This window comes from Pseudorca crassidens, chromosome X (genome assembly GCF_039906515.1).
Source record: "Pseudorca crassidens isolate mPseCra1 chromosome X, mPseCra1.hap1, whole genome shotgun sequence".
NCBI lineage: Eukaryota > Metazoa > Chordata > Mammalia > Artiodactyla > Delphinidae > Pseudorca > Pseudorca crassidens.
This window is the reverse complement of record NC_090317.1, coordinates 115,871,516-115,898,863: the sequence shown is the minus strand read 5'-3', so window position 1 is coordinate 115,898,863 and position 27,348 is coordinate 115,871,516. Positions and strand designations below refer to the sequence as shown.

The window sequence follows — 27,348 nt, the reverse complement described above, 5'->3', positions numbered from 1 at the left end:
GGTGATTCTGATTCTCATACACTGTTCTAGGGCATAGGAATGAAAGAACAGTAATATAATCTATGGGTAAGTTTTCTTGTAGATCTGTATTGTCAGTGACATTTCTTCAAAAATATGTTTCTAAAGCTGTTTTTTTTAAAGCCATTAAACTTGACCAGAGATTTGAGATGTGGATAATAGACTATTAGTTTCTTCCCTTTTACCATGAGAGAAAGAAGTTTTCTCTGCTTTAAGGGTACCTACTACACAGTATTTGTATGATAATCATTCATGGTACGTTGGATATGTGTTCAGTAGCAATCTATATGTCAACAGTCATAATAATACAATAACTATTATTATCCGCTACATGACAAGATCTGTGATAACTATTTTATGTATTACTTAAGGTTTTCATTTATACGTGAGACCCAAAATAATTGAAATACTGTGGAATTAAATGGGAGAATTGAGTTTATTTTTCAACTTTTTAAACATGAGAAACTCATACGTATTATCCATTCTATGAGAGTACAATCCATCTGATGTCACCTTCTAAAATAATGTCATTTCCATGCATAATTATGACAGAAAGTGGATGTTTTTAATTTCTTGTGTCTCCTTTAAACATCTGGATCTGGATGGCCAGTTTAAGGTTAACTTTTGAGTAATTGGCCCACTCTTTGTTGCCTGGTAAACAAAGACTGCAATTCTAAATGGCAACTCTGATAAGTTTTCTTGAAAATCTTGAAGGAGAATCAGGTGTATTTATTTTCACTGAATTCATTCATACTTAATGTTTTCCCATATCAAAAGTAGATAAACAAAGTGATCTTTTAAAAAAATTACCTTTCTTTTAACTTTTACTGTAGAGTGAAGTCAAAAGTGGAAAGTTTTCTATGTTTAGAACTCACAGGTTCCAGAGCATACCTCTGTCACGCTAACCTTCAAATGTTACATTACGAATGGCTGAAATGATTTTCAGTGACTTAAAATTTCCTGTAGAGGCATGTGCAGGGGTGGAAGTGCAGTTTGTGTAAGATAGGACTAACCCACCCATTCTGCTATTTTAAGAACCTACCATCTAAGTAACAAGTGATGCAGTTTTTGTTTCCAGAACGTATGAACACCTGCTATAGACCTCTACTTCATAGAAGACATATGCCATTCTGATATTGCCCTCAGAGGCTTGTTCATGCTCATAACAGGACCTTTTAACAGCTGCACTGTTTGGCTCAACATTCTCTTTAGGAATCTTACGTCAAGGCATAATGGGTTTAAGTTTTGCTATTTACAGATCAGGAAACATTAGGTAGAAGAGAGAGAGAGAGACTTTTACAGATTGAACTTTAAGTACATTCTGTCTTGACCAAGTAATTGAAATACTCCAAGTATACAGAGGACGTAGAAGGACTTTCTGTACCCTTGACCACTGTACACTCTGTTTTGAAGAGGATGCCTTGCCCTTCTTGGGAAGAGGATGCCTTGCCCTTCTTCTTGCCCTTCTTTTGAAGAGAATGTCTTGCCCTTCTTGGGTAGCAGAAACATTACCCATTTCTATTTTTTTTTAAAGTTCAGTAGCTCATGACATTTCTCACAGTTCCTTCTACCTCACTCTCATTTTCCCATCACATGTCCTGTTCCATGTGTCACCTTTAAGATGCTTCCAAACAGAAACTTCTCTGTATATGGGTGTTCTTGGTTCTTGCCTTGCCTACCCCCTCCCAACATGTTACCTGACTTGATATCTTAATTCACTTACTTTAACGAGGTCTTTTATGTGGTACCTTAAAGGAAATATTAGTTGTAAATTTCTCTCAATAAAATACATCTTCAGGGCTTCCCTGGTGGCGCAGTGGTTGAGAGTCCGCCTGCCGATGCAGGGGACACGGGTTCGTGTCCCGGTCGGGAAGATCCCACATGCCGCGGAGCGGCTACGCCCATGAGCCATGGCCGCTGAGCCTGCGCGTCTGGAGCCTGTGCTCCGCAACGGGAGAGGCCACAACAGTGAGAGGCCCGCGTACCACCAAAAAAATAAATAAAATAAAATACATCTTCATGACATTCTGATTTAATCTACTTATAAGTATAGAATGGATCACTTTCAGACTAGTCATCCCAAAGCCCAGCTCCAATTCTGTCGCTTTCAGCGATTTTCCCCTAATTTCCAAATTGATTACAAATTCCTCTTTGGAATTCAAAGGACTCCAAGTAAGGTTCTAACATAATTTCAATTTTATCTTCTAGTACTCCTTTGTATCTTAATTGTACTCCAGTTCATGTAGATGAGTTATTGTTGGTAAAATAGATCTTGCAGTTTCATCTTTTTATGTTGTGAGGCCTCCTCAGAACATGTCCCATATATCTTTTTATCACTGCCTGTCAAAATTATGTCCCATCCTTTAAGGCCTCTAGGAAATGCCACCCCACTCATGAAACTTTTACTATTTCTCATAATTGTTTGTATACCCCCTACTTTGACCATTTATATTTAATCAACCATGGTTGATGTAGTTGCGATTAAATTAAATATACCACCTTGCTCTTTGTCTTCTATGTCTCCAATCTGGTCTTTGTTCCTTTTTCTGTATTAATTATTTTTTATGATTACAGTTTGTCCCCTTTGTTGACTTATCAGCTACAATTGCTTGTTGTATGAGCAAAGGTAGAAATCCCTTAAACTTACTTTACATGCATTTTACATCTTGTCAGTTATATTCTGCTGTGAATCATAATTATCTGACTTCCATTAGACTGTTATCTTCTTGAAAACAGGAACAATGTTGTGCTCATTACTTACTTGTTAAAATAAATTGACCTGAGCCCCAGTTATCCCATGTAGTTAGCACATACTCATTTATACTCTTCCAGAAAAATCTAGAATTAAATGCTTAAATCATTACTTATTTTTATTTCAACTCCAGTGTAAAAGCTGCAGTTCTGTCTCTGCTACTCATATGAAGAACCCCAGAGATATCCAGAGACACCCATCACTTTACATCTCAGTTTATTCATTAATTAAAATAAAAATATTGATCCTGATAACCATTTTCCAGTGCTAGAATGAAAGTGAACGAAACTTCTGAAACACTATGCTGTTATATAACACTAACAAAATATATTTTTTTAGAGGAAACTTAATTGTAGGCATGATATGAATATTTGTAAATCATCTCTTAAATAATCTATTATTTTTCTACTGTTGTGTGATGTCATATCTTTGATACCAAGTCTTTCTGGGCTCTGTGGTCTGTTGCTCCCTATCTTGGCAATAGGAATGAGGATGGTAATTAAAATGATGAAATAAAACAGTTAAGTGTTTGCTTCTTGATGATGAAACTACAGGTGATTTTAGTTTATTTAGACGATGTTTCTGTATTTTTCAGATTTTCTAAAATGAATTTGAGTTATCAGAAAAACAAAATGAATGCTATGTACATTGAAGAAATACTACTTTCAGTTTGATGAAAGAGCACAGCATAGATGAATACTTATTATATTTTAAAATAAATTACGTAGTTTACAAACAGTCAGTGTCCATCTAATGGTCTCATTCAGCCATTAAATACACACTAATCATCTCATTCACTTGGAATTGTATGCAGTATCTAAAGACAGAATTAAACTTAAGCTGCCAGTAAAAGAGGCCAACTTGAATAAGCAAAGTGTAGATTTTAAAAAAAATATCTAGGGCATGCATTTATTACCAGGCTTTCAAGAAATCTCATCTGAACAGTTATGATGATAGTTATGCTTTGAAATATGCTGTACTTCAAATTATTTTCACTCAACTTTAATTATTTTTATTCCCTTTGAGCAAGATGAGATGATCAATATCTAAAAATAAACTGTCACAAATAGCTTTTCTTTTCCCTTCTTAACACAAAGGAGTGGTACTATGAAGTAAGTGGAAAGTGCTTCTTGATATTGGCTACTTATATTTAAAGTAATGCAAACATTAGAGGAGAAAGAGAAATTTCTTTTAACAAGCTCTGTTTGGAAGAATTTATTTAATCTTACTGTATCTGTTTTTCTTATTTTCAGATGTGATGGGTTTAGACAGTTATAGTTGAAGTCTTTTAAAGAGATTCTTCCCCCCAACACCTCTTCCCCACATAAGATATAATAACACATTTGAGAAAAAAGGGAAGCTGGTTTTAAAATCTTAAATGGGAAGAATTCTCACAAAGAACTGAAGCTTCAGATATTTAGAGCACTGTCAGCACCTGAAACAGAAAAATGAGACAGGTACCCACGCACTTCTTGTCAGCATTGAAATAATTGCCATGATGCCTACCCTAATGAGTATCAGCTTAACCTAAAATTATTCTACTGCACCATTTAAAATTTTTTCTAGTTCAAACACAAAAAATGATTAATTAGATTGTCACTAGTTAAGAAATGGGTGCAAAAGTATCGGTTTGCCAGGTGAAACTTTGGTGGAACTTAGAATACTTGGGGCAAGGGACAGAGGGTGGGGACAATGAGTATTGGGAGATTTGAGGCTTAGCCCTGTTGTTTCATGAGCATTTCACCTTGGACAAACCATCTATAAACAGAAATAATTCTATCTATTATTGTGAGAATCAAATTAGATGTATTAAAAATGGTTCACAAATGTGAAGTGAAAAACAAAAGTAAAGTATTATTAATTATAAAATGGATGAGAAAAAGACTTGATACAAAGAACTAGAATAACAAGTTTGTTTTAAATAATAAATGTACAGATTTTTTTCTCCATTTGGTGTTAGTTTTCTTCAGGAGATACTGAGAGAAAAATTTCAACATGTGAAACATTCTAAATCAGATTTTGAACTGTTAAATGCAGAGTGAAAACTTCCTTTTTTGTTTATTTAAAAAAATTTTTAATTTAATTTGTAAGTAAACTTTTTATTTTGAGATAGTTGTAGATTCACATGCAATTGTAAAATGAAGACTTCGTTTTAAAATTCAAGTTCTGCTGATATACTCTTACCTGAAATGGTCCCTTCTAAATTATATATTATAAAATGTTCTTGTGTTTTCTCATGGGCTTGCTTGTTTTTCATCCTTTTAAGACTCATTTTTCCATGTCCTTGAGTATCACTGATTTTCTGGATAGTGTTTGAAACATACTTCTTTCCCTTACCATTCCCAGCTTGAAGTTAGAAAAAAAAAAAAAGGTCAATAGTCTTTCACCTAAGATGGTTGTAAATAATTTTTGAGAAGAAAAAATACAAAGAAAAGAGAAATTTTAGAAACCTTTCTAAAAACATCAATCTATTTTAAATATGTGCTTTTTTACCTACTGCATGGTCAACAGTTTCCTTTCCCACCCTCTAAAATTTGAAGAAATAGCATGTACTGTTCAAAACATCTTAACTGAGAGAATCTTCACTGAGAACTGGAAGTTTTTTTAGATGTTGAAAGGGAGCTTTTATGGTCCTAGCTTGTATTCGTTCCGTTGATGTTGTATGCCATCTGTGTAAAGGTTTGTATGTAGCACACTCTATACTCCTCTAATTTCTATATTTTTTATATTATAAAAGCAGTGTAATATGCTTTATAGAAAAATTTAGAGTAATGAAAAGAAAAAAAACATTGCTTGTAATCTTTCCACCCAAAGAAAATGCCTGTTATCATTTTGCTTGTTTTACTTGCCATTTTGTCTGTTTTCATCCATATACACATATATATTTTCAAAATGGTCTTTTTCATTTAGTATTGTGCCATAATTTTTTAATTTTACTGCATAATTATTAGGTCTTTTGTCCTTTAAAAAAGTTTATAAAATAATAATACTCATTAATTTAAAAAATACAGAAAACCATAAAGAAGACTAGTTACTGTCATCCCAACTTAAGCACCAGAAACAACTGTGCCACTGCTTTGGTCTTTCCTCTAATAAATATCTTTACTTAAGTTGTTATTCTGATTTTATGACAGTTCATTTGTTTGATTTTTTTTTCCATATTTACCTGTCTGATGTATTTTGTTCCTTTCTAACTCTTTGTTCAAGAAAATGGAAAAAATAGTCTTCAAAGGTCAATAGTGGAAATGGTTCTTTTTGATGGACATCTTCCTCTAAATTATGTGTGTGTGCGCTTTCTACTCATTTTTGTTACCTTTACACCATTTTAAATACATATCAGTAAAAGTAAACTATTTATGAGTTATTCTTTAAATATACATTTTTAAATAAAAATGTAAGTGAACATATTGAGTATATAACCCTTTTAAAAAAATATTCCTGCTTGAATTTGATCTAACCTGTTTTATCTTAATTGGGTTGTTATTTACTCAAGGTAAATACCCAAGAGAAAATAAGAGCTTTTTTAGGACTTAATTGAACTGGTATTTGTGGTTTAAATTGTTAGGGCATGTATTTATAAATAGCAAAAAATTAAAATAAAAGATTACACAATTTTGTAAAAATAGCCTTAGAAATGATTTTTTTGTGTTTTATTAAGGATTTAAGCAAGAAAATTTGGCCTATGAGTTTATTGACAGTACTATCATATTTTACTTTATTATGTTTTATCTATATGAATATTATGTCCTTTACCTTCCTAGTTGACACTTTATATTATTTACTCTTACCTTTTATGGCAAAATAGGTTAGTGAGCTTTGATATAAAGTAGATCTGAATTCATTATGGCTCTGCTCTTTACAAACTGTATGAACTTGGACAGATTACTTCATATCTCTGATAACTGTGTCTTTATTTGTAAAGTGGATCACCAACCACCTTGTTGGATTATTGTAGGTGAATTTATGTGAATATTGGAAATTGATCTAGTTCATGATCTGGCATTTTAGTGGGTGCTTAATAAATGGCAATTTTAGTTACCTTGTATAGCAAAAGATCTTTGGAAACTCTCTCAGTTAGTTTGTTGTTTCACACAAAATTTAAAGGAGTGATTCTCTGCTTACTTTTGGTACTGAGGGGCAATGAAGAAAGACCTGTTTCTACAATGAGTGATTTTTTATAAAGAATTTTGGTTTAATTTCGGATGATTTTAGAATTTAAGGCAAATTGGTAACTATATATGTTTCATATTCTGGATGATATTTTGAAATGTCCATGTTCAAATGGAATACAGAAATTAATTTTGGTTACTTGTGAATTTGCCATCCCTATCAACATATTCAAGCAACCTAGAGTTGAAAATGGAAAACTCAAAACTTGTAAAGGTAAAAGGCTAGTGTATAATTAATAGTCAGTCTTACAGAATGTGTGTTGTAATAGGGATATTAAGATTCAAGTAGTAGTGAAGTACATGTAAAGTTCTAAAATGGGGATATAAATTATACTGGGGTAGGCAGGCTATATTCTGTGGTTCATGTAGTAAGTATTAAACCATATGAAAGCTCAGCCAGGATAGTCTATCATTCATCTCAAACACAGCTTTAAATATTATTTTTGCTGTATTTTCAGGGTTAGTGTTTAAGCCTTCCTGAATCAGACATTCTAGGTGACCTGAAAAATGGACTTGGGCTCTTGGGATTTGAAACTGGTACATTTCAGACCAAAAACGAGGACAAACTTTATATGTAATTTTTAAACAGTATGAATTACATTACTTAGCATACCTGTTGAAGGCAATATGAAAGATACTGTTTTTTTTATTTTATATTTAAGCAATATATTTTAGTTCAATACTCAGTCCTTTAAGTTTTCTTCACTTGTTTCGGTTGATGATGAATAAGCAAAGCCATTATCTTTTTAAACTTTTCTTTATAATCCTAACGTAATGAATCAGGAGTTAGATATAGAACTATTAGGCACAGTACCCAGATAGCTTGAGGACGATTTTTCTGAAGACAAATATAAAACTAAAAACATATAGAGGGCTTCCCTGGTGGCGCAGTGGTTGGGAGTCCGCCTGCCGAGGCGGGGGACACGGGTTCGTGCCCCAGTCCGGGAGGATCCCACATGCCGCAGAGCGGCTGGACCCCTGGGCCATAGCCACTGAGCCTGCGCGTCTGGAGCCTGTGCTCCGCAACGGGAGAGGCCACAACAGTGAGAGGCCCGCGTACCGCAAAAAAACAAACAAACAAAAAAACATATAGAATTTGCAAAGCTGAGATTATGCTGTGTATATATGTCTGTATCCCTTTGAAGGCCTAGAATATAGCATTATAATCTGAATAGATATAAATACACAAACAGAGAGAAAGAGAAATCCTCATTCTTGATGTTAAAAAAAAACATGATTATTGGTAGCTGCAAATTTTCTGAAGGCTCAGACTGAAAGGTAAAGAAGAGTGATGAAATTATTACATAATAATAAGACTTTAGGAAAGCATCTTTCTGACACTTTTTTTGTGAAAAATAACTTTAAAACTTACTATGTATTATATGAAAATGAAATAGGCTGTTTTTATAGGTTTATTCTTTTACAAACCTAGACTATATTGCATGTTATCTGAGCATCTTACCAAAACACTTTTAAAGATGTAGATAGTATCACCATTAATAATAACAGAAGAACTAGATGTGTGGTGTAGTATACTAATTAAATTCTTTTAGATAGCAAATGACAGGATACTGTTTCTCAGACATCTGTTTTGTCACTATTACATTTCTAAATTTATGTAATATTATATATATATACACAAAAGAATGCATGTCATATATATGTTTTGAAGCATAAGAATAATCAGATACTCATAAATTGGCCATTTAATTTACTAACTAGAACATTACCAACATTGTCTTAGTTATAACTGTGCTCCTCCCCATCTCATTACCCTGCCTCTTCTCAGGGTGTTTTTTTTTTTTTTTCATAAAATAGTTTCATACATTTTCTAAACATCTCATTTAGTTATGCTTGTCTTTGTGCTTTATAAAAATAGTATCACTCTGCATATTACTTTTTTCACTTGATGTATTTCTGAACTCATTCATGTTTTGTTTAGTCACTGTAGTTCATTCACTTTCACTTCATATAATACTTAATTGTGTGTATATACTCCAATGTGTATCCATTCTCCTGACCATGAATATTTGGATATATACTTATATTTAGTTATGTATGTAGGAGAGTAATTGCTGGCTTATACAGTATACACATGCTCGTCTTTACAAATGTACCACATCCTGTTCCCAAAGTTTTTATTGCTTATTTATGTAATGTACTTTCATTGTCTTCCCACCTTCTGAATTACTATATTTTGTCTTATTATGCAGTTCACCTTTTGAGAGGCTTTTAAAATTTTCTCACAAAGACTCCAAGAAGATAGAACTTTTACCATTATTGCTATATTATATATAAGGAAACAGATGTAGAAAGATGGGTTAGGTGATTCTTAACCCTTGTAGGTGGTCAGTTTTTCAGAAGAGAATCCCTGATATGCTCCCATTTGTAATGTATTGTGATGATTCTTTTTAAAGAATCAAGCCAAAAGTAATACTAATCCATTTAAGAAAAGATTTGCAGTGGTGAATGCAAGTTGTCTGCCTTTTGCACCTCTGTGTCTCCAGTGCCTGGCAAATAAATGTCTGTTGAAAGAATGAAAGGATTAATTTTCCCCGTAAAATTTCACGTAAAAAGGGGTTACAGGATTTTAAATGTAGCTGCTGTAACTGATTCTGATGCTGATGAAAACCTGAGAGAGAACTAAACAGAGTTGATAAAATCCAGGTATATCATGATTATTACAGATACAAAATTAGTCCTTAACATTTTAAGGCTGCTTCTTCCTATTTCTTCTCATTTTAATGCTTGTAACTCCAGGGAGATGAGTTGGGAGAGACAGTGGTGATGGCACCAGTCTCCTTGTGAAACTGGTAATGAGCTAGTGAATTGGGGAGGGGAGGGGAAAGGAATTATTGTGGAGAGGATCAGAAGCTTGGAGGGGAGGGCTGGTTTTGGAGCTAAAAAAGGTTCCTAGTACTGTCCAGTCTGCTTCCCACCCTCCCCAACCAAATAAATCCATGTGTGCATTTCTGAGTAGCATTTAGAATGCTTTTGTAGCTTAAAAATTCCAATTTTGATCTGATAGCAAATTTAGAAACCTGAGCCCTAAAGGAATATAGAACATGATGTTACTGGACTATGCAGTGCCATAGCAGGAGTTATCAAAGTACCTAAAGGGAAAAATCAAAAGGTTTGATTAGGTAACTTTATTGGTTCTGGTTCTGCAAATATTTTCTTGTGTATCTTGCTCTTATTTAAGTGCTATCTGCAAAGTTTTTAATGCCTTTTGAAATGTCTACCCTAGCACTATTCAGCAGTTATTAATACCATAACTATTAATTTCCTTTTCAGTGTCTCACTGTTTTCCACAGCCCTCCTCACACCACTAAATATCTCACTAGGCCTCCTGTTTCCTCCCATTTAAACTGTCTGCACAAATGTTCTCCTGCCCTGTCTCCCCACAAAGATTCTGAACTGCCTTTTAAAATTGAAATGTATTTGGCCCTTGGCTCTTCTGTTCATCTTTTTAACCCCTCCCTCAAACCACATCATCTGGATAAATCCTATTCCTTATGACATTTAAAAAGTATTAGCAAGAAAAAAAGGGCTATATAAAGTGTAATAGGCAGGCGATAGTATCATTACTATTTTGAGGTTGGCAAAATGCTTTTACAACATGTTATCAGATTTGTTCCTCACAATAATCAGGTGAAGTAGGTAGACCAGATGTCATCCCAATTTTGTAAATGAGTAAATGGAATTTTAGAGAGGGACCGTGACATAGTCAGTTAGTGACATGGCCAGGACTCAGATCCAGGTGCTTTGACATGGTTTTCATACTTCTTGCTCATTGTTTCTCAAGTTTGGCCTCATCTTAGAATCAAGTAAAGAACTCTTTATTTAAAAACACTGATATCTGGGTCCCATCCAAGACCTATTAAATTAGACTCTCTGTGGTGGGGTTGTAATCAGTATTTTTTAAATGATGCCTCAGTTGATTCTAATGTGGAGCCAAAGTTGATAACAACCGTGATATAGTCACACTTTACTGGTTTAGTATGAGATGAACGTGAGGTGGGAAGAAAATGTATGTGATCAAGAACAGTGTTTACCAATGGTTGGTCCATGGACCATGATTCACCCAGGGAGGCTTGCTAAACATGCATATTCCCTGGACTTCATCACAGCACAGTATGAATGACTGAGAACTATGGATCAGGAGGTTCAACTATTGGTAGGTGATATCAACCCAGAGCCCACACTTTTATAAAAGAGACTAGTTAAAGTTTTGAATTTACAACTGTAGTTATCAACTCATAGTCTATCTGTGCCGTACATGCATATCCAAAGGGATTAGACTTGTCCTTTGAAACATCAAATATAAGTTATTAACAAAAATGGTCATTGTGCATTTGTAATAAGGGGGGAACCAGTGCTAGAAACTAATGTGGTGTCAACAGACAGAGGCAGGAACTAGAGTTACTAAAACAAGAAGGAATAATAATAACATTTTTAGCATTTATTATGAATTATATTATGACTTACATGGATTATATCATTGAATCATTACACGAAATCTATGACATAGATTTTCATACTTACATAAGATGAATGCAGCAAATCAAAGAAAATATAGAGCTACTAGTTATAGGCACTGATTTTCTGAGGCATTTTGCCCTGCTGCTGAAGTAGTTTTTAATAACCCAGGCCTCTTGGGTTGGGTCAGAATAACCACCAACATCAGATAGGTAATTCAGATGAAATTAGGCCCTAACACAAGTGAAATAATGGATTGAAATTGTAATTGATAGTGGCAGGTTGAAGAACTGGTCAGAATTAAGTAATTATGCAAGTGAGCATGAATCAAACTTAAAAAAATGAGGCAAAAATTCTCTAAAATACAAGATGGGAAAAGACTAGATTTGCATGAAGGTAGCAGAATGTAGTCTGAGGTTAATTGTGAATTACATTGTGTGAGGAGTGATATAGCACCTCATATTTCCTGAAATGAAGAGGTATGGTATGTAAAATTCATAGAGTAGTTACTGCATTAAACTCTGCGTTGGTTAGGTCTTCATTTGCTTGAGTGTTCTGTATTTCCCTCTTTTATGGAGGATTGTATCAGTCAAAGTAAGCTAGATTATGCTGTACTAACAACCTGAAAATGTTAGTGGCTTTTAATAATACTCATGTCCAGTGGTCATGTTCCATGTCCATCCTGGGTTGCTATAGCTGTTCTCCACATCCTCTTCACTTCAAAGCTCAGAGTAGCCTCTTCTTGAACACTGCTGGCAGAGGGAAAAGAGAGCATGGTGAACTATGTACTGGTTCTTAAAGTTTCTGCGTGGAAATAAGACATAGCACTTCGGCTCACACTTTGTTGAACAAAGTAAGTCATAGATCCATGGCCAACATCAGTGGCTCCGGGAAGTTTACTTTTCCCTTAAAAAAAGAAAGTATATATTTAGAAATCATAATACAAATCTGCTACAGTAATGAATCTCTAAAAAATTCCAATATAGCATTATACCAGAATTTTAAGGACAACAATGTTTATTTGAATATAAGGAAAGAGACAATAAAATTAGGTGCTGAAATTTTAAATATCAAGAAAACAGCTTGGTAAAGGTTGAATTTGAAGAATTTCTTATTTTCCCTCAATGGTGTGTTTGTATGCATGTGTGTGTCTCTTGGTATTTTAAGTATAATCTACTGGAATATGGGGTGGTAGGTTTGGTGGGAGGGGGAGACTTCTCGAATTTTTTCAAAGCATAAAATTCTGCCTTATAATCATTCAGTGTTATGACTAGGAAACACTAAATGGATACTGATTTTGTGTAATATCTATTGTGAAGGTGTACCACGTTAAGCCTAGATTTGAGCTAATAGTATTACTCGGACAGTTTAGTATTGTCTAGGATTTAAATATCTTATCATCATCAGTGATCTATAAATATTTATTGAGTGCCCAGGTAAGTGGCACTTTTTCATATGTTGGACACAGTTACTGAAAAGAAATGGTTTCATTTTGTCCAAGAAAGTGCATTCTAAGTAGATAAAAAGGACAAAGATACATGAGCTTAAGGAATTTTGTAAACTAATACTTAGAATTTGTTTCACATATACTATAACTTCCATTTATTTTCTGGCAGCCAAGTGTATGATGTTGAATTGAAGAATTAATGTTTAATTTATATGTTTATTTGTAATGGGGTGTGGTATTTATCTTTGCTAGAACTCTTTAGTTGAATTTGTCACAAGGGAAAAATTGTCTCCCAATTTTAGACCCTATAGATTTTCTTTTCATTGTGATATGTTAGATGGTCATTACAGTAAGTAACTTGAACATGTGGAAGCTAGAGAGACTTACAAAGAAATTTTAGCTTCATTGAATGAATATAAAATTCTTGATATCTTTTGCATAATATGAATCTTCATGCTGAGAAAGGCCCAATTATTTTTGTTGAAAATATCTGCTGAGATCATGCAGATTAAAGTTTAAAACCAAACTCATGTTTAAAGTTATTTTAAAACTGTGAAACTCTATTTTTGTACAAAATAGTATGAAGAGACTAAGTGTACTGTACTAGTTTGTATAGCAGTTAGTTTTGTTTTAAAAATATGGCTTTAAAAGTTTCATTTTTTTACACGTAACCTATAAAACCAGTGTTAAATATTTACTGTGGAATATGAAAATAGAGAATTAATGGAAGAAAATAATCATAACTGATAAATTAACATTTTATTTATAGAGTGTCAGAGCACCTTGAGAAATTAAAGAGACAGTGCAGTTGAATATAAGATTCCTTCTTTGAAAATATTGACAATCTAATGGGAAAGACTAAGACTAACATATAGATTACTGATGGAAACATAAAATATGTACAGTTAGTAGTTATCTGATTGGCCATTCAAAATCATTTAGGTCTTGACTCAAGACATGCAGAATAAACAAACTTGGTTCATAATGGGGATTAACTCATTCACTGCCCCTTCAAGTTGTCAAAACAAAGCTATTAAAGTTACAGGATCACAATCTCACTCTAATGAGTTTTCTAGTCAATGGTACATTGACTTGACATTTTTACTTTTTATGCCTTTTGACAGTTCAATCTTGAAAAGCCTCAGTGGATTTTGGATTTGTTGGAGAGCCACTTAGATGCTGAAAAACACAATCAGACTCACTTCTGCTTGTACCCCCAAGTCTCTATATGCTAAAAGATTAGTTTCCACACCCTTTCAACTGTTGGAACATTAGTCTTTCATTGTCAAGTGGAAGGCGAGAGTGATTAGAGTCAAATGGGGTTTCATTTTAGATGACCTCCTGGAGGAGAACTGGAGCAGTATTTTGAAAAGGAATATGATCCAAGATGCAGAAGAATATGGTTATGTTCACCAACAGAAAGTCTAGGATGGCCTCTGAGGTCGTGCCCACCCACACATTCTCCTCCCATTCTTTGTTAATTGCACTTTTTATGTTACAACTTGTAACCTTATTTAACCTAATGAAAATCTTAGCCAATTCTTTTAAAAACTGGTCATTTTAAAATTTCAACAGATACCATCCTTCATGAACATTCTTCTTCTCATTCCAAAATCACATCAGAAAGACTAACAAGTATGTGGTCATTGAGTCAGTCACAACGGTGAAGGGATTGCCAAGGAGGTAGTTGTGGGGTTATTGTACCTCTGCCTTGTTTGCCAATGACATTTATCTGAAATTAGAATGAAACTATGGCGTTTTGATAACACGTTCAGGAAGGATGTCGATGCCTGTCTATTCACTGTGGACATTCTTCTTTGTACTCGGGACACTCAGTCAGCTTTCTGTCTCTGATGAATCTTAATTTAGTTTGGACTTTTATCTTTCATCCATTGCAAATCTTTTATCACTGGCACTGCTTTCTCTGTGCCCACAAAGCTATGTGATGGGTACTTTGGATTCATTTTCATGCTTTTCCATATATTACCTTACAAAGAGAATTGGTGTCATTGTACTGTGTGGCTACTGTGGATGTCATAGTAGACTGGAATCTGCCCTTTGCTGAAGGAAAAAAAACTGAAGGATCTGGTTAATGACTGGGAATTAAATCCCTTTATGTTTTCTTCCCAGATATTGCTTTTACTGTTATTTGTTTCTTGGTAAATGGCTTCTCCAACTGTTGGATGGACTATAGTATATTTCTCTAGACCTGCACTGCTGTCTAACATGGTAACCACTAGCTGCATGTGGCAATTTTGGGGGGTTTTTTGGCCGCACCTCGCGTCTTGCGGGGTCTTAGTTCCCCGACCAGGGATTGAACCTGGGCCACAGCAGTGAAAGGGCGGAGTCCTAACCACTGTACTGCCTGGGAATTCCTTGCATGTAGTAGTTGAAATGTAAATTTAATTAAAATTAAGTAAAATTATAAATTCAGTTCCTCATTTGCACTAGCCACATTTCAAGTGCTTAATAGCCACACATGTCTAATGACTATTGAATTAGATAGCACAGACATAGAATATATTATTATAACTCTATTATCACTGTAAGTTGTATTAGATATGTCTCTGTAACACCACTTTCTCCATTTACTCCTGACCACACAACTAACTCTTCCTCCATCTGGCTCTTAAACATAAGCATTGTCTGATCTTGTCCTTAGCTATCTTCTCACTACACATATTCTTTTTTGATGAATTCATTGTTGTTTGTTTTTCTTGTACCTTTAATTGTCTGTTTAATGTAAATATTTCCCAGATCTGGTTGTATTCTAGATCCACTTCAGCTTTTTCAGCTACTTGCTGGACAGCTTTGTATATGTCCTCTCAGCAACTTCTAATTTTATATGCCCAAAATAGAATTATTTTATTCTCCCTAAATTCTCTCCTCCTATCATCTCTACAGTGTTATTCATCCATTAGCCCTGGGGTAATGTTTAACTTTCCTCTCCCCATTATTCTCTGTATCTAATGAATCAGTCGCCCAGTTCACTCATTCCTGGCTACATGTATGTCATCCACCTCTCCTCATCTCCCCTTCCACCATCATAACATCAGTTCAAGTCCTAATTACATATCACATTTTCTATTGAAAAATTATTCCGACTGACCTCCCTGCCTCCAGCCTTTCTCCCTTCCGAATCCATGCCTTCTTCCTCATCATTTTCATAAAACATACGTTTGATCACATACTTCCCATACTCACACATCCGTGAGCCCTCCCTTGTAGCAGAGTCAAGAGCATACTTATTCATCCTCCCTAGAGTTGAAATGTCTACTTGGTATGTCTAGAAAGGTACACAACTTTCCAGGTCTCTTCCATCTGAGACCTGGCACCAAAGTTACTCCTGTAACTAAAGGAAAGGAACAAGAGGAAAGGAACTATGAGAAAAGGAACAAGAGATGTCTATTTGAGTTGTTAAGCTAGACCATAGAGTTTGAACTCTGCTCCCACCCCACCCCACCTCACCCCTGTATCCCCCCAGCACACACACACACACACACACACACACACACACACACACACACACGCTTATCATTCACATTGCTGTTTAACACCAACCATGGCACTAGGTAAGCTACCCTGACTTCAACCTCACCCAAATGAAAGTCACAAGAAATTGTCAATCGACTGAGTTAAGTCTTTGCTACCCTAATAGAATGGGTCTTCAAAATAGATTGTTATACAAAAATAAAGCTTTTATTCCCTTTAAAACAACAAAATTCCTCCAGCCTATCATTAGTAGCTCTCCACAATATGACATGTTTTTCTAAGCTTTCTTTCTCACTGCACTCACCCCACATACCTTACACTCTAGCCTAATTGGTCTGTTTACTCCTGATTGTGCCCTTGTTCAGTGTGTTCACATAATTTGGAACGATCTTTCCTCATGAACCCCCAATTTCCAGATTTAAAAGCTATTTAAGACCAGCTAAAATATCATCTCTTCCAGAAGGTCATTCCAGAGTTAACAAGTAAGGATTTATCTCCTTTTTAGGGGGATCTTCTGTTAGCATTTATCTTGTTTACGTTGTATTATTATTTGAGTAGTTTCACCTACTTCTCTACTAACTGATGAAATAATGGCCAAGGACCAAGTTTAATTTATCTTTGATCACGCAATAGTCCCTGACAGTGAATTGCATTTAGAAGATGCGAAAAAAAAATTGTAAGCAAAGCAATATTTTTTATATTATTTGTATAAATGTACTATAATATATGTACTGAAAAGATACAGATGAAAATTTATAGCATTTATAGTTATAAAGTTCCATGGAATAGTATATAACATTAGAGATATACACTATTTCTCTTCACTCTCTCTTTATGTATTCAATATTAATAACTTCTGTACTGTTCTTGTGACTATCTATAATACACAGTTGATGAGAAATATTACTTGTACTGAGCATCCTAATCCCCAGATGACAAAGTATTCAACATTTATGGTAAAATATTTCATGGAATTTTTTAATGTATTCTGCTCAGTATAGCAACTGGATCATTGTTTCACAGAAAGGGTAACTGATTATGATCCTGTGTGGGTGATCTTATTTTGCTAAGAAAAAAAGGGATCAAAACTAAAGAAACACTCCTCTTTTTTATGAATATTGTCATATTAGGAATTTGGGGCATTTAAATGTGCATCACATGGTTTGTATAAGCATTATATGTAAAAAGGATAAAGAAGAAATGCAAGTGTTATTTTGCATGTACAGTAAAAGACAGCATGAGCTACTGAAGAAAATTCCTGGGAGTATATAGTGGCATAGCTCTAAATCCAATTTTAAAAATCTAAATTTAATCCTAACCTAAAAATAACTAGAACGTCAGAGGTGTGCCTTTCCATAGTATGAATAAGTTCATAAAATGGAGATTTCTCCCTATGCAGTGCGATTTTATTTTTAAAACTTGGGGGTATGACCTTTTGGGGAAAGATTTGGCCCTAAGTGGTAACAAAACCCACACTTCAGAAGCAAATACTTTAAAATCACAATTTGATGGAAATAAAATAACTTACTGATAAGATGACTCCCTCAAAGTACCTAGGGCTGTATAAATATTTAGCACGATAAAATGAACTCCAAGAAATTATAGCTTAACTAAATAGAACATAGTCATTTAGTTTCTATTCTTCTCCCTAATATAAAGCAGCAGGTTAATATGTGCTTTTTGTGTTGTTCTGCTTTATTGTTTTGTTTTTTTTATGCTGTGTCTCAACCTTTGTGAAAGCCTTTGGTTTTCAATAATGAAGAGGCATTCTGGCTGAAAGAAGGTAGAGATACAGACAAGTAGAAGCAGTATTCAAAGTAGTAAGCTATTTAAAGAGAAATAAGTTTACTAGCAGGAAAAAAGAAAAACCAATCAATAAATTGGGGGAACGTGTAACCAAAACACAAAGCTCTGAGAAGCTGAGAACTGTTTAGAGTGAGCTAGCTAGCTGTTTTTAAAGCAGTTTACTGTTTTATGGATTCTATATATTTGATCATTTTTGGTTTGATTTGGTTTGGTATTCTTCTATCACATGATATCCTATGAAATAGAATACGTATTTCTCAAAATATTATCTTTATCAAAATCATCTTGAGGACCCGTACTCTGGATCTACTGAATCTCTATTTCTGGGGATGGACCTAGGGATCAGCATTTTAACCCACTCCCCCCAAGTGATTCTCACATGTATACAGAAGTAAAATCTGAAAAATCACTGCAGTAGCTTAACTGTGTTTGGGTGTACTTTCATTGCTTTTGCAGTAATGCCTTTATTTTCTTTGCCTAAAGGACCTACTTTTTTCTAAGACCCAATTAAAAGCCACCTTTCCTGATTTTTTTAAGGCAAAGTTAAAGTTGTTTCCTCCTCTACTTCCCCAGCCCCATGATCCTGCCTTTATTATAGTAATTATTGGTGTCCCAAAAGTCTTAGTGCATATTTAAGCTTTAATAACTTCACATATATAAATATGGTGCAGACATCATTTGAATTTTAATTATTTCAATTTCTTTTACAATCATTTAGTTTTATATCAAATGGTAAGTTTTTAATTTTAATATTTGTGTGTGACAGTTTTTTAGACCCATGGAAATACTCGGCCACCTTAGTCACCGGATGTAGCTCCCTTAGACTTTATCTTGTGGGGTCATCTCAGTATGCATCAGTGCTTCATTCTTTGAATAATACTAAGGCCAGGATCACAAATGTAATCCTTTTAGTCACTGAGGAGGAGCAGCTGATGAAAGTTTTTACAAAGTTTGAAATTTGACTTGCACAATGTATAGCCCAATACAGTGGTTTTGTTGAATTTTAATAAGAAATATATTAATATTTTTAAATTTTAAATAATTGACCTTTCATATGTTGATTTGTATAACTTCATGGCATTTATACTTCTAAAGTTATTGAAACGTAAAACTGCATGAAGACTAGAATTCTACATATTTTAACTTATTTGTGTGGATGCCTATCTCCTTAAACTGCACTTCTCTAAGCCATGTTTTATTCATCCTTACATCCTTAACACAGATGATTAATATTTGCTGAATCAAGAGGAAAAGTACATCTATTATACATTATCCAATTGGTTTAATATATTCAATATTATTAAACTGTTACTAAATATATTTAGATACATTTAGTATATGTAAAATCTAGCTTCAAACATATTAATATACTTAATATTTAGTAATATTTACTGTTTCCATCCATTACAGTTATCCTTTTAGATGCTCAAATTGTTCCATCTCTGGCCAGTGAGAATCTCTTCATGTTGGCTTCTGAGTCCTACTGACACAATACTCGTAGTCTTTAATAGCTTCTTTCTATCTTGTGTCACAATATAATCCATGCTCCTCTTGTACAGTTCCTATCCCAGATCTGGTATTAGCCATTTTCCAGGAAGGCTTGGGAAATGGTATTTGAAGACCACCAATTGTGGGGAGTTCGTTTATTACTAAATTGGTCATTGTTTCTATGCTTTTTCAGTGGACAGAGCTAAGAGAAGCATACAAACATACATACATACATAATACATCAAGAGACTCTGAGGTTTTTACTTAACTTCTTATATATGTATCTGCTTTCTCCCATGCTAAAATTACTTACCAATGTCACCAAGAGTGATAGAATGATACTGTCATATAACTGTTCAATTGCTTCATCCTATAAAACACACACAACAGTTTCAACAAAACAGTAACAGAATAACAATACTACTACCAAACCAACAATATGGTTACTGAAAATAGTATAAGATTTTGGTTAACAGTTCTTTTTCTTATATCATACTAGGGATGTACAAGTAGAGTATATTTTAAAGAGACTTGAAATAGTTACTCTGTGTGATTATTCTATCACTAGCAGAATATTCATTTAGATCATATTTACTTTTTTCCTTGAGAAGAATCCCTTTGAAGTTTGAACATTTAATCGTATCCTCTGATTCTAGGAAGGTAGGTAATTAATGAAACTTGCATCCATTACAGCTGAAGCTAGCTGTAGAGGCAGCATGGGGAAACTGGGCAACTTCCCAGCTTTTCCCAAATCGTCTCTTCCCAGTGTAATTGTGTTTGAAGTTAATTCTGTAAAATTGGACTCTTCCAAATTCAGATGTAAGTACAAATGCACTTTCCAAATATAAATGTTTTATCTACACCTTGGCTCCTCTGTACACATAATTCATAGTTAATTATTAAGAGTTGACTTTATATGAGTATATAGACACAGATATGATGGTGTTTGCAGCAAACTTCTCCTTTGGTACAGAATGGCAAGGCCCAATCCTTAAGTATTTCTATTAGTTTGTGAAATGAATTAGGCCAAATTTAACTTTAAAATTTTTGGCCCGATAAGAATATGTACTTCTTCTGACAAGGTATTGTGGTGAAGTGGCATTACCAAAAGCTATGTTGAGTAAGATTCCTTTGTGTCAAAATTAAATTCAGGGGAAAAAATGACGTGGATTCTCATTCCTCGAAATATGCAGTGTTGTGGAATATGGATATTTTTTTCAAAGTTAGATAGCCAAATAATAATTAGTTAACTTTATATTTTAACATAAAAGTAATTAGTTTAAAATTTTTAAATGATACAGAGCAACAATAATTCATACTTAAAATGTTTTTATCATTTACTGTATGCCAGATAGTGCTAAGCCATTTATTTCATTTCCTCATTTGATTCTCACACATCCTTATTGGTTTACTTATAATATCATGCCCATTTTATAAAGTCCTTGAGTAAACTGAACCATAGAAACACGAAGTTTCTAAGCAAAGATCATTTTGCTATATTACTGCTTATTGTAAGTCTAGCAATTGCAGATAAAAAGACAATGGTGAATTTTTAAAAATAATTTTTTTGTAATTTCAGGAACTCAAATTTAGGCAAGAACTATAAACTTGATATTCATTAGTAGCATATATCAATTTTAAGTACATAATAAAAGTGTATTTAATATCTTGCAGCAAAGTATTTTTGAGATTTTTGATATGACTATTGAAATAAGTACTAGTGTTTTTCTTAATGTTCCAATCTATAATAAATCAGTATTTGAAATGTTGGAAATATTTCAACAAAATACATTTATCACATGTAAAAGTTTAGACAGGAAATGATTATAGTAATTTTTCCAATATTTGTTTTTATATCTATTCAATGTATATTATCCTTTATTATGTGTGTTTAAAATTAGTAAAATTAGAAAACACAGCTAAGCAAAAATTAAAATCCCTGTAACTGACCATCAGAGCTAACCAATGTGAATATATTAGTTAAAAGGAATGCTTGATTTTTTAAAATTAATGTATATGTTTCTTATTTTTAGGATTGTACTGTATATGAAACAGAAAATAAAATTCTTCATGTGGTAAGTATACTTGGATTTATTTTCACCTTCATTACAAAATATGTATTCCTTTGTTTAACTAGCTATTAAGTAAAAAGCTACAGCCTATAAAAAAGTGAGCCCTGTATATTTTATAGGAAAAGTACAAAAAGATCAAAACGTAACAGGTTATATTAGTTATAACCATTCTATTGTAACTTAATAGAAAAATATGACACAGTACTTTAAGATTGTAGTATGTAGCAAGGTTAAAATGCAATAAAGAATCTAGAGAAAAGGAAATTTGAAATAAGAATTTTTCACTCTTGACCTGTGACAAAAAGAGATCAAAGTATTTGACTGTATAACAGAGATAATTTACCTCTGTTGTCATTTGGATGAAGTACTTCGTAAAATAATCAAACTGCCTTTACTCTGATTCTGTGTTCACCAACCTTCTAAATTTTAACTTGGCCATATTTATTGAATCAATTCATGACTTTGCATGTGTTTCATTTTATTACTAGAAATACTGAGTTATGAGTACATTATACTTTGTAGAAAGGCATCTTCTTTCTTCTTAATGAAGTTTGCTGGTTTTCTTTTTTTTAATAAATTTATTTATTGTATTTATTTACCTTTGGCTGCATTGGGTCTTCATTGCTACACACTGGCTTTCTCTAGTTGTGATGAGCAGGGGCTACTCTTCGTTGAGGTGCACGGGCTTCTGATTGCGGTGGCTTCTCTTGTTGCAGAGTATGGGCTCTAGGCGCGCGGGCTTCAGTAGTTGTGGCATGTGGGCTCAGTAGTTGTGGCTCACGGGCCCTAGAGCACAGGCTCAGTAGTGGCGCACAGGCTTAGTTGCTCCACAGCATGTGGGATCTTCCCGGACCAGGGCTTGAACCCGTGTCCCCTGCGTTGGCAGGCAGATTCTTAACCACTGCGCCACCAGGGAAGCCCTTGCTGCTGCTTTTCTTTGTTAATCCATTTCTTGGTTAATGCTCATCTGCCCTAATAACTTCACCTCTATTAGATATGAGTGACAGCATAAATAACATTGAAGAAGTTTAGAAATAAATGCAATATATTTACTTCGGCGATTTTGCATTTCAGCTAGTGAGAATTTAAAGATCTTGTCTGATAATGATTGAGACAGTGGATTGCATTAACCAATCAATTCAGCTCAGAAAGCGCTTGTATTTTCATGTTATTATTCTACTGCCCTTCCTGGCCTTTTTACGCAAGGATGGCCCAGCCTTCACTAGAAGGTTGTATACTTGTGTATTACTTTTCTAACAGTAAGAATTATTTTTTAAAAATAATAAAATAGTATAGTATTCCACTTGGTATGTAATGCTGGGATACTTTATTTATTTATCTATTTATTTTTGAAGCATAGTTAACTTTACAATGGAATACTTTCTTTAAAACAAAATTTTCAGAAAAGTCTCTTTCTAGGTTTCCTGTAATATAGAAGAAATCACTTGGAGTCTAAAAATCTGTGTCTGAATCCTAGTTCTATCACTTTCTATCTCAGTGACCTTAGTCAAGTGATTTAACATTTTTTGAGCTTTTGCTCTTTTTTAAGGTAAATTTTAACAATTAAAAAAAATTTACTAAGATAAAATTATGTTAGTTCCAGGTATACAACATAATGATTCAATATTTGTAAGAGACTTTGTTCTTAATATGTAAGGTGAGTATGTGTACTCATATAACCTAGTAGAGATTACAGTAGCTTGAGATATGCACTAGAACATAAACCGCCTCAGACCAGACCCAATATCTTTATTTTGTCTGGAAGGTAAGGGAGGCATTTGTCAAGAGGAAGGAGAACTTATCACTTATGAAAACCTGCTCTATCCTAGGAATTCCAGAGGCAGTACAAGCATCAGAGTGTTCTTCAATACCTGGGCAAACTGAGATAGCTCAGGAAAGTTGTAAGGTGTGTCTTTTCCTGACATAGATCTCTATTTAAAGATGAGTAAAGAAAAAGAATGGGAAAGAGAAGAGGAAGTATCCTCTCATATATTAGAAGAAAATCTTTCCCCATGAAGTAAGTTTATTAAGAACATCTATTTAATATTCTCAATAAGAACTAAAAGAACATTGTTTTATTAAAATAGAATACCATACTATAAAGAAGGTAAGGCCACTCTAAACTGAGCATAATATGGACTAAGAAAACAGTCTCTAAAACTCAGAACATGGAAAAAGAAATTAAACCATGCTGAAAGCAGCAAAAAGCAGACTCGATATTGAAGAAAATTGAAACAGTGAGACACAAGATAAACTTTAATGATGCTCAGTTATTTAGTAAATTACTGAAAAGACAAAAAATGAGAGAAGATAATAGCTATGGAGTATAGATTATGGATAACCCACCTTCAATTAATTGTTAGTTTCTAAGAAAGAAAGTAATAGGAAACAAAGATATAATAGAATAATTTAGAAATAGAAATAGGGAAATTTGGATTACTCAACAAAGTCAGAAAATGTGTTGGAAAGATAACAGCTTCAACAACAAATGAACTTATATACAAAACAGAAATAGAACCACAGACATAGAAAACAAACTTATGGTTACCAAAGGGGAAAGGTGGGGGGAAGGATAAATTAGGAGTTTGGGATTAACATATACACACTACTGTATATAAAATAGGTAACCAACAAGGACCTCCTGTATAGCACAGAGAACTATACTCAATATTTTGTAATAACCTATAAGGGAAAATAATCTGAAAAAAATAGATATAAATGTGTGTATAGCTGAATCACTCTGCTGTACACCTGAAACTAACACATCATTGTAAATCAACTATACTTCAATTTAAAAAAAGAAAAATTTCAAGATATTTTCTGTAACATTTTACAATTTCTATGGCAAGAAGCAACTTTACATTCATTCAACCAGTGGCAAGAGAGAGATGTGAGGTTTTGACTTCAAAGAAACAAATTTTAGAGTGTATTCACATATTTACTCTGAAACCCTAACTGCCAGAAGACAATGGAACAAAATCCATAAGCCTTTGAAGCAAAACTGTTTATATCTAACTAAATTATCATTCACAAGTGAAAGCAATAAAAAGATATTTTTAGATCAGCAAGATCAGTAAAGGACCATTTTGAAAAGTATACTTGAATATGTTTACCAAATAAATGAAACAGAAGTTGAATTCCAGGATAGGAAGGTAGCAAAGGCCTGAAGGTGAACAACAAAACCAGATGAGATGGTATCTTAGTTCGTTCCCGCTGCTTTAACAAAAATACAGTAGACTGGGTGGCTTAAACAACAAACATTTTTCACTCTTCTGGAGGCTAGGCTGTCCAAGATCAGGGCACCAGTAGATTTGGTGTCTAGTGAGGGCCTGTTCCCTGATTCATAGAGGGTCTTCACACGGTGGAAGAGGCAAGGGGAGCTCTGTGGGGTTTCTTTTATAACGACTCTAATCCCATTCAAGAAGGCTTCAAACTCATGACCCAGTTACCTCTCAAAGGCTCCACTTGCAAATACCGTCACACTGGGGATTAGGTTTCAGCATATGAATTTGGGGGGGATACAAACTTTGAGTCTATAACAGATGAAGAGAAATAAAAAAGTATATGAGTTCTAACTACTATTTTTTAAATGAGGGTTTTTAATGATAAATCAAAATATAATGCAAATATCATTGAATTTATATATTTTTTAAAGAGACAAGCTCTGTATTTCTAAATTAAACCACGAAGACTACCATTACTTTCCAGTGGCAGTTATCCTCAGAAAACAAGGATTTCCTGTAAAACTAATGAAATACAAATTTTCACCGATCGATTCATAAACACAAATACACATACACACACTAACACACACTAAAAATATCCAAATGCTGGTGAGAATCTGATGAAATTAGAATGGACACACCGTATTGCTAGGCATGTACGTTCATAAAACCTTTTTAAGTTTTAGTCAATTTCAAGGCTCAAAAACATTAATACTGTACTAACATTTATGTAGTGTTTAACATATGCCTTAGGCACTATTTTAAATGCTCGGTATAAACTAACTCATTTGGTCCTCATAACAACCTTATGAGGTAGGTATTATTACTATCATCTCCATTTTACAGATGAGGAAACGGAAGCATAAAGAGGTTAGATGACTTTTGCCAAGTGACACAGTTGGTCTGGCCCCAGAGTCCATATTCCTATACTATCTTGGGAATCTAGTCTAAAAATAAATTCTAAAACATAATAGCGTTTTCTGTAGAAAGAGTTTATAGCAGAATTATATGTAATAATGAAAAATAGGCAATAATAGGTTAATGCTTCAGTAAACTATGGTGTATTCACAGGATTAAATATTCTATTTAATACTATTTGAAGTTGTATTTGTGAATATATGATTTATGAATAAATTATCCATAAATAAATTTATGAATATACCAAAAATATTTTGTGACAATATTAATGGAAACATTCTAAATGATAATGTTAAGTAAAAACCAGATTCAAAGCATTATAAACACAGAATAAATCACCATTGAAAATTGAAAAAGAAAATATTCAATATTAATATTTACTGTGTTTATTTGGTAAGATGATAGCTGATGTTTTTTGTTTGTTCATTTCAAATGTCCTCCCAAGTTTCTTCAGTTAGTTTATGTTACTTTTATAATTTTTCATTATAAAAGTAAATATTTATTATGTTTATAATCCTGATGGCCTTGAATGGATAGTTTTATTCTCTACATAATGAAATAGTCAAAAGAAACTTGGACAATCCATAGGTTACATTTCCTGTTCAGCTTTTTTATCTTTAAAATTGGAGAGAGTTGTTTATGAGAAAGTAGTAGACTCTGAGGACCAAAAAGCTGGGTAGAAAAGAGGGTTGGTTGGTTTCAGTGGTAGACAGAGATGTCCATCAATATGAAATGTGAGAATGAATAAAAGGAGACTGGGCAGCTTGGGTTTCCTTGGAATTTGCCATTAAATATAATGGGACAGATGGCAGAGTGTGACCATAAAGGACAAAAGGAAATGCAGATATCAATGTACTATATATCTGAGTGCTTGTCACCTGATGATAAAGAGGAATATATTTCACCTCTCTTGATTTGATATTTCCCTCTCAGTTAGGCTTTGTCGCTGATTTCGTGTTCCCTGGCATGCTGGAGCCCATCTGTTTTTGCTCTGCACAGATCCTTGTTTTATACAGGAAATCAGATGCAGGGAATCTGGAGTTCTCTTCAGTTCTCTACCCTACTTTCCCCTTACTGCCACCTTTCACTACAATCTTTGAATCTGGAGACAGAAGCATTCCCGAGAAGCCATTTCAGACCTTGTGCTTTAGCAGACTTATTCTGCTTGTCACAGCTCTGCTGCTCTCGCTGGTGAACCGCGAACACTTGTCAGCTTTGATAAGCTCATGGAAATCCCAGGCCAGGCATTGATCATTAAAGTCACATTGTTTAAATCAGATTGTACTGAACTCAAATACACCTTTTACATTAACCAACAGTGTGATCTTGTATATGGCACTTGCTTTGTGCTAGCATTTTACCCTCATCGTTTTTATAAAAATAATGAGAGGAATAAATAAAGTAAATGCCTATTTTATTATTTTAGTGTTAACACTATCTTTTCGTTGTGTAGTACTTTACAGTTTACAGGGTATTTTCATGA

At 33.8% G+C, this 27,348-nt stretch overlaps 1 protein-coding gene across 6 annotated transcripts in view; it reads left to right on the top strand.

Moving 5' to 3' along the window:
- The window catches only part of CNKSR2 (connector enhancer of kinase suppressor of Ras 2), a 258,125-nt gene that overhangs the window by 75,865 nt on the left and 154,912 nt on the right, over positions 1-27,348 (top strand). For all 6 annotated transcript variants that reach the window (XM_067724238.1, XM_067724242.1, XM_067724241.1 and 3 more), the window contains exon 5: positions 21,685-21,726. In XM_067724238.1, coding sequence (XP_067580339.1) covers positions 21,685-21,726 — 42 coding nt within the window. The remainder of the gene's footprint in view (positions 1-21,684; positions 21,727-27,348) is intronic.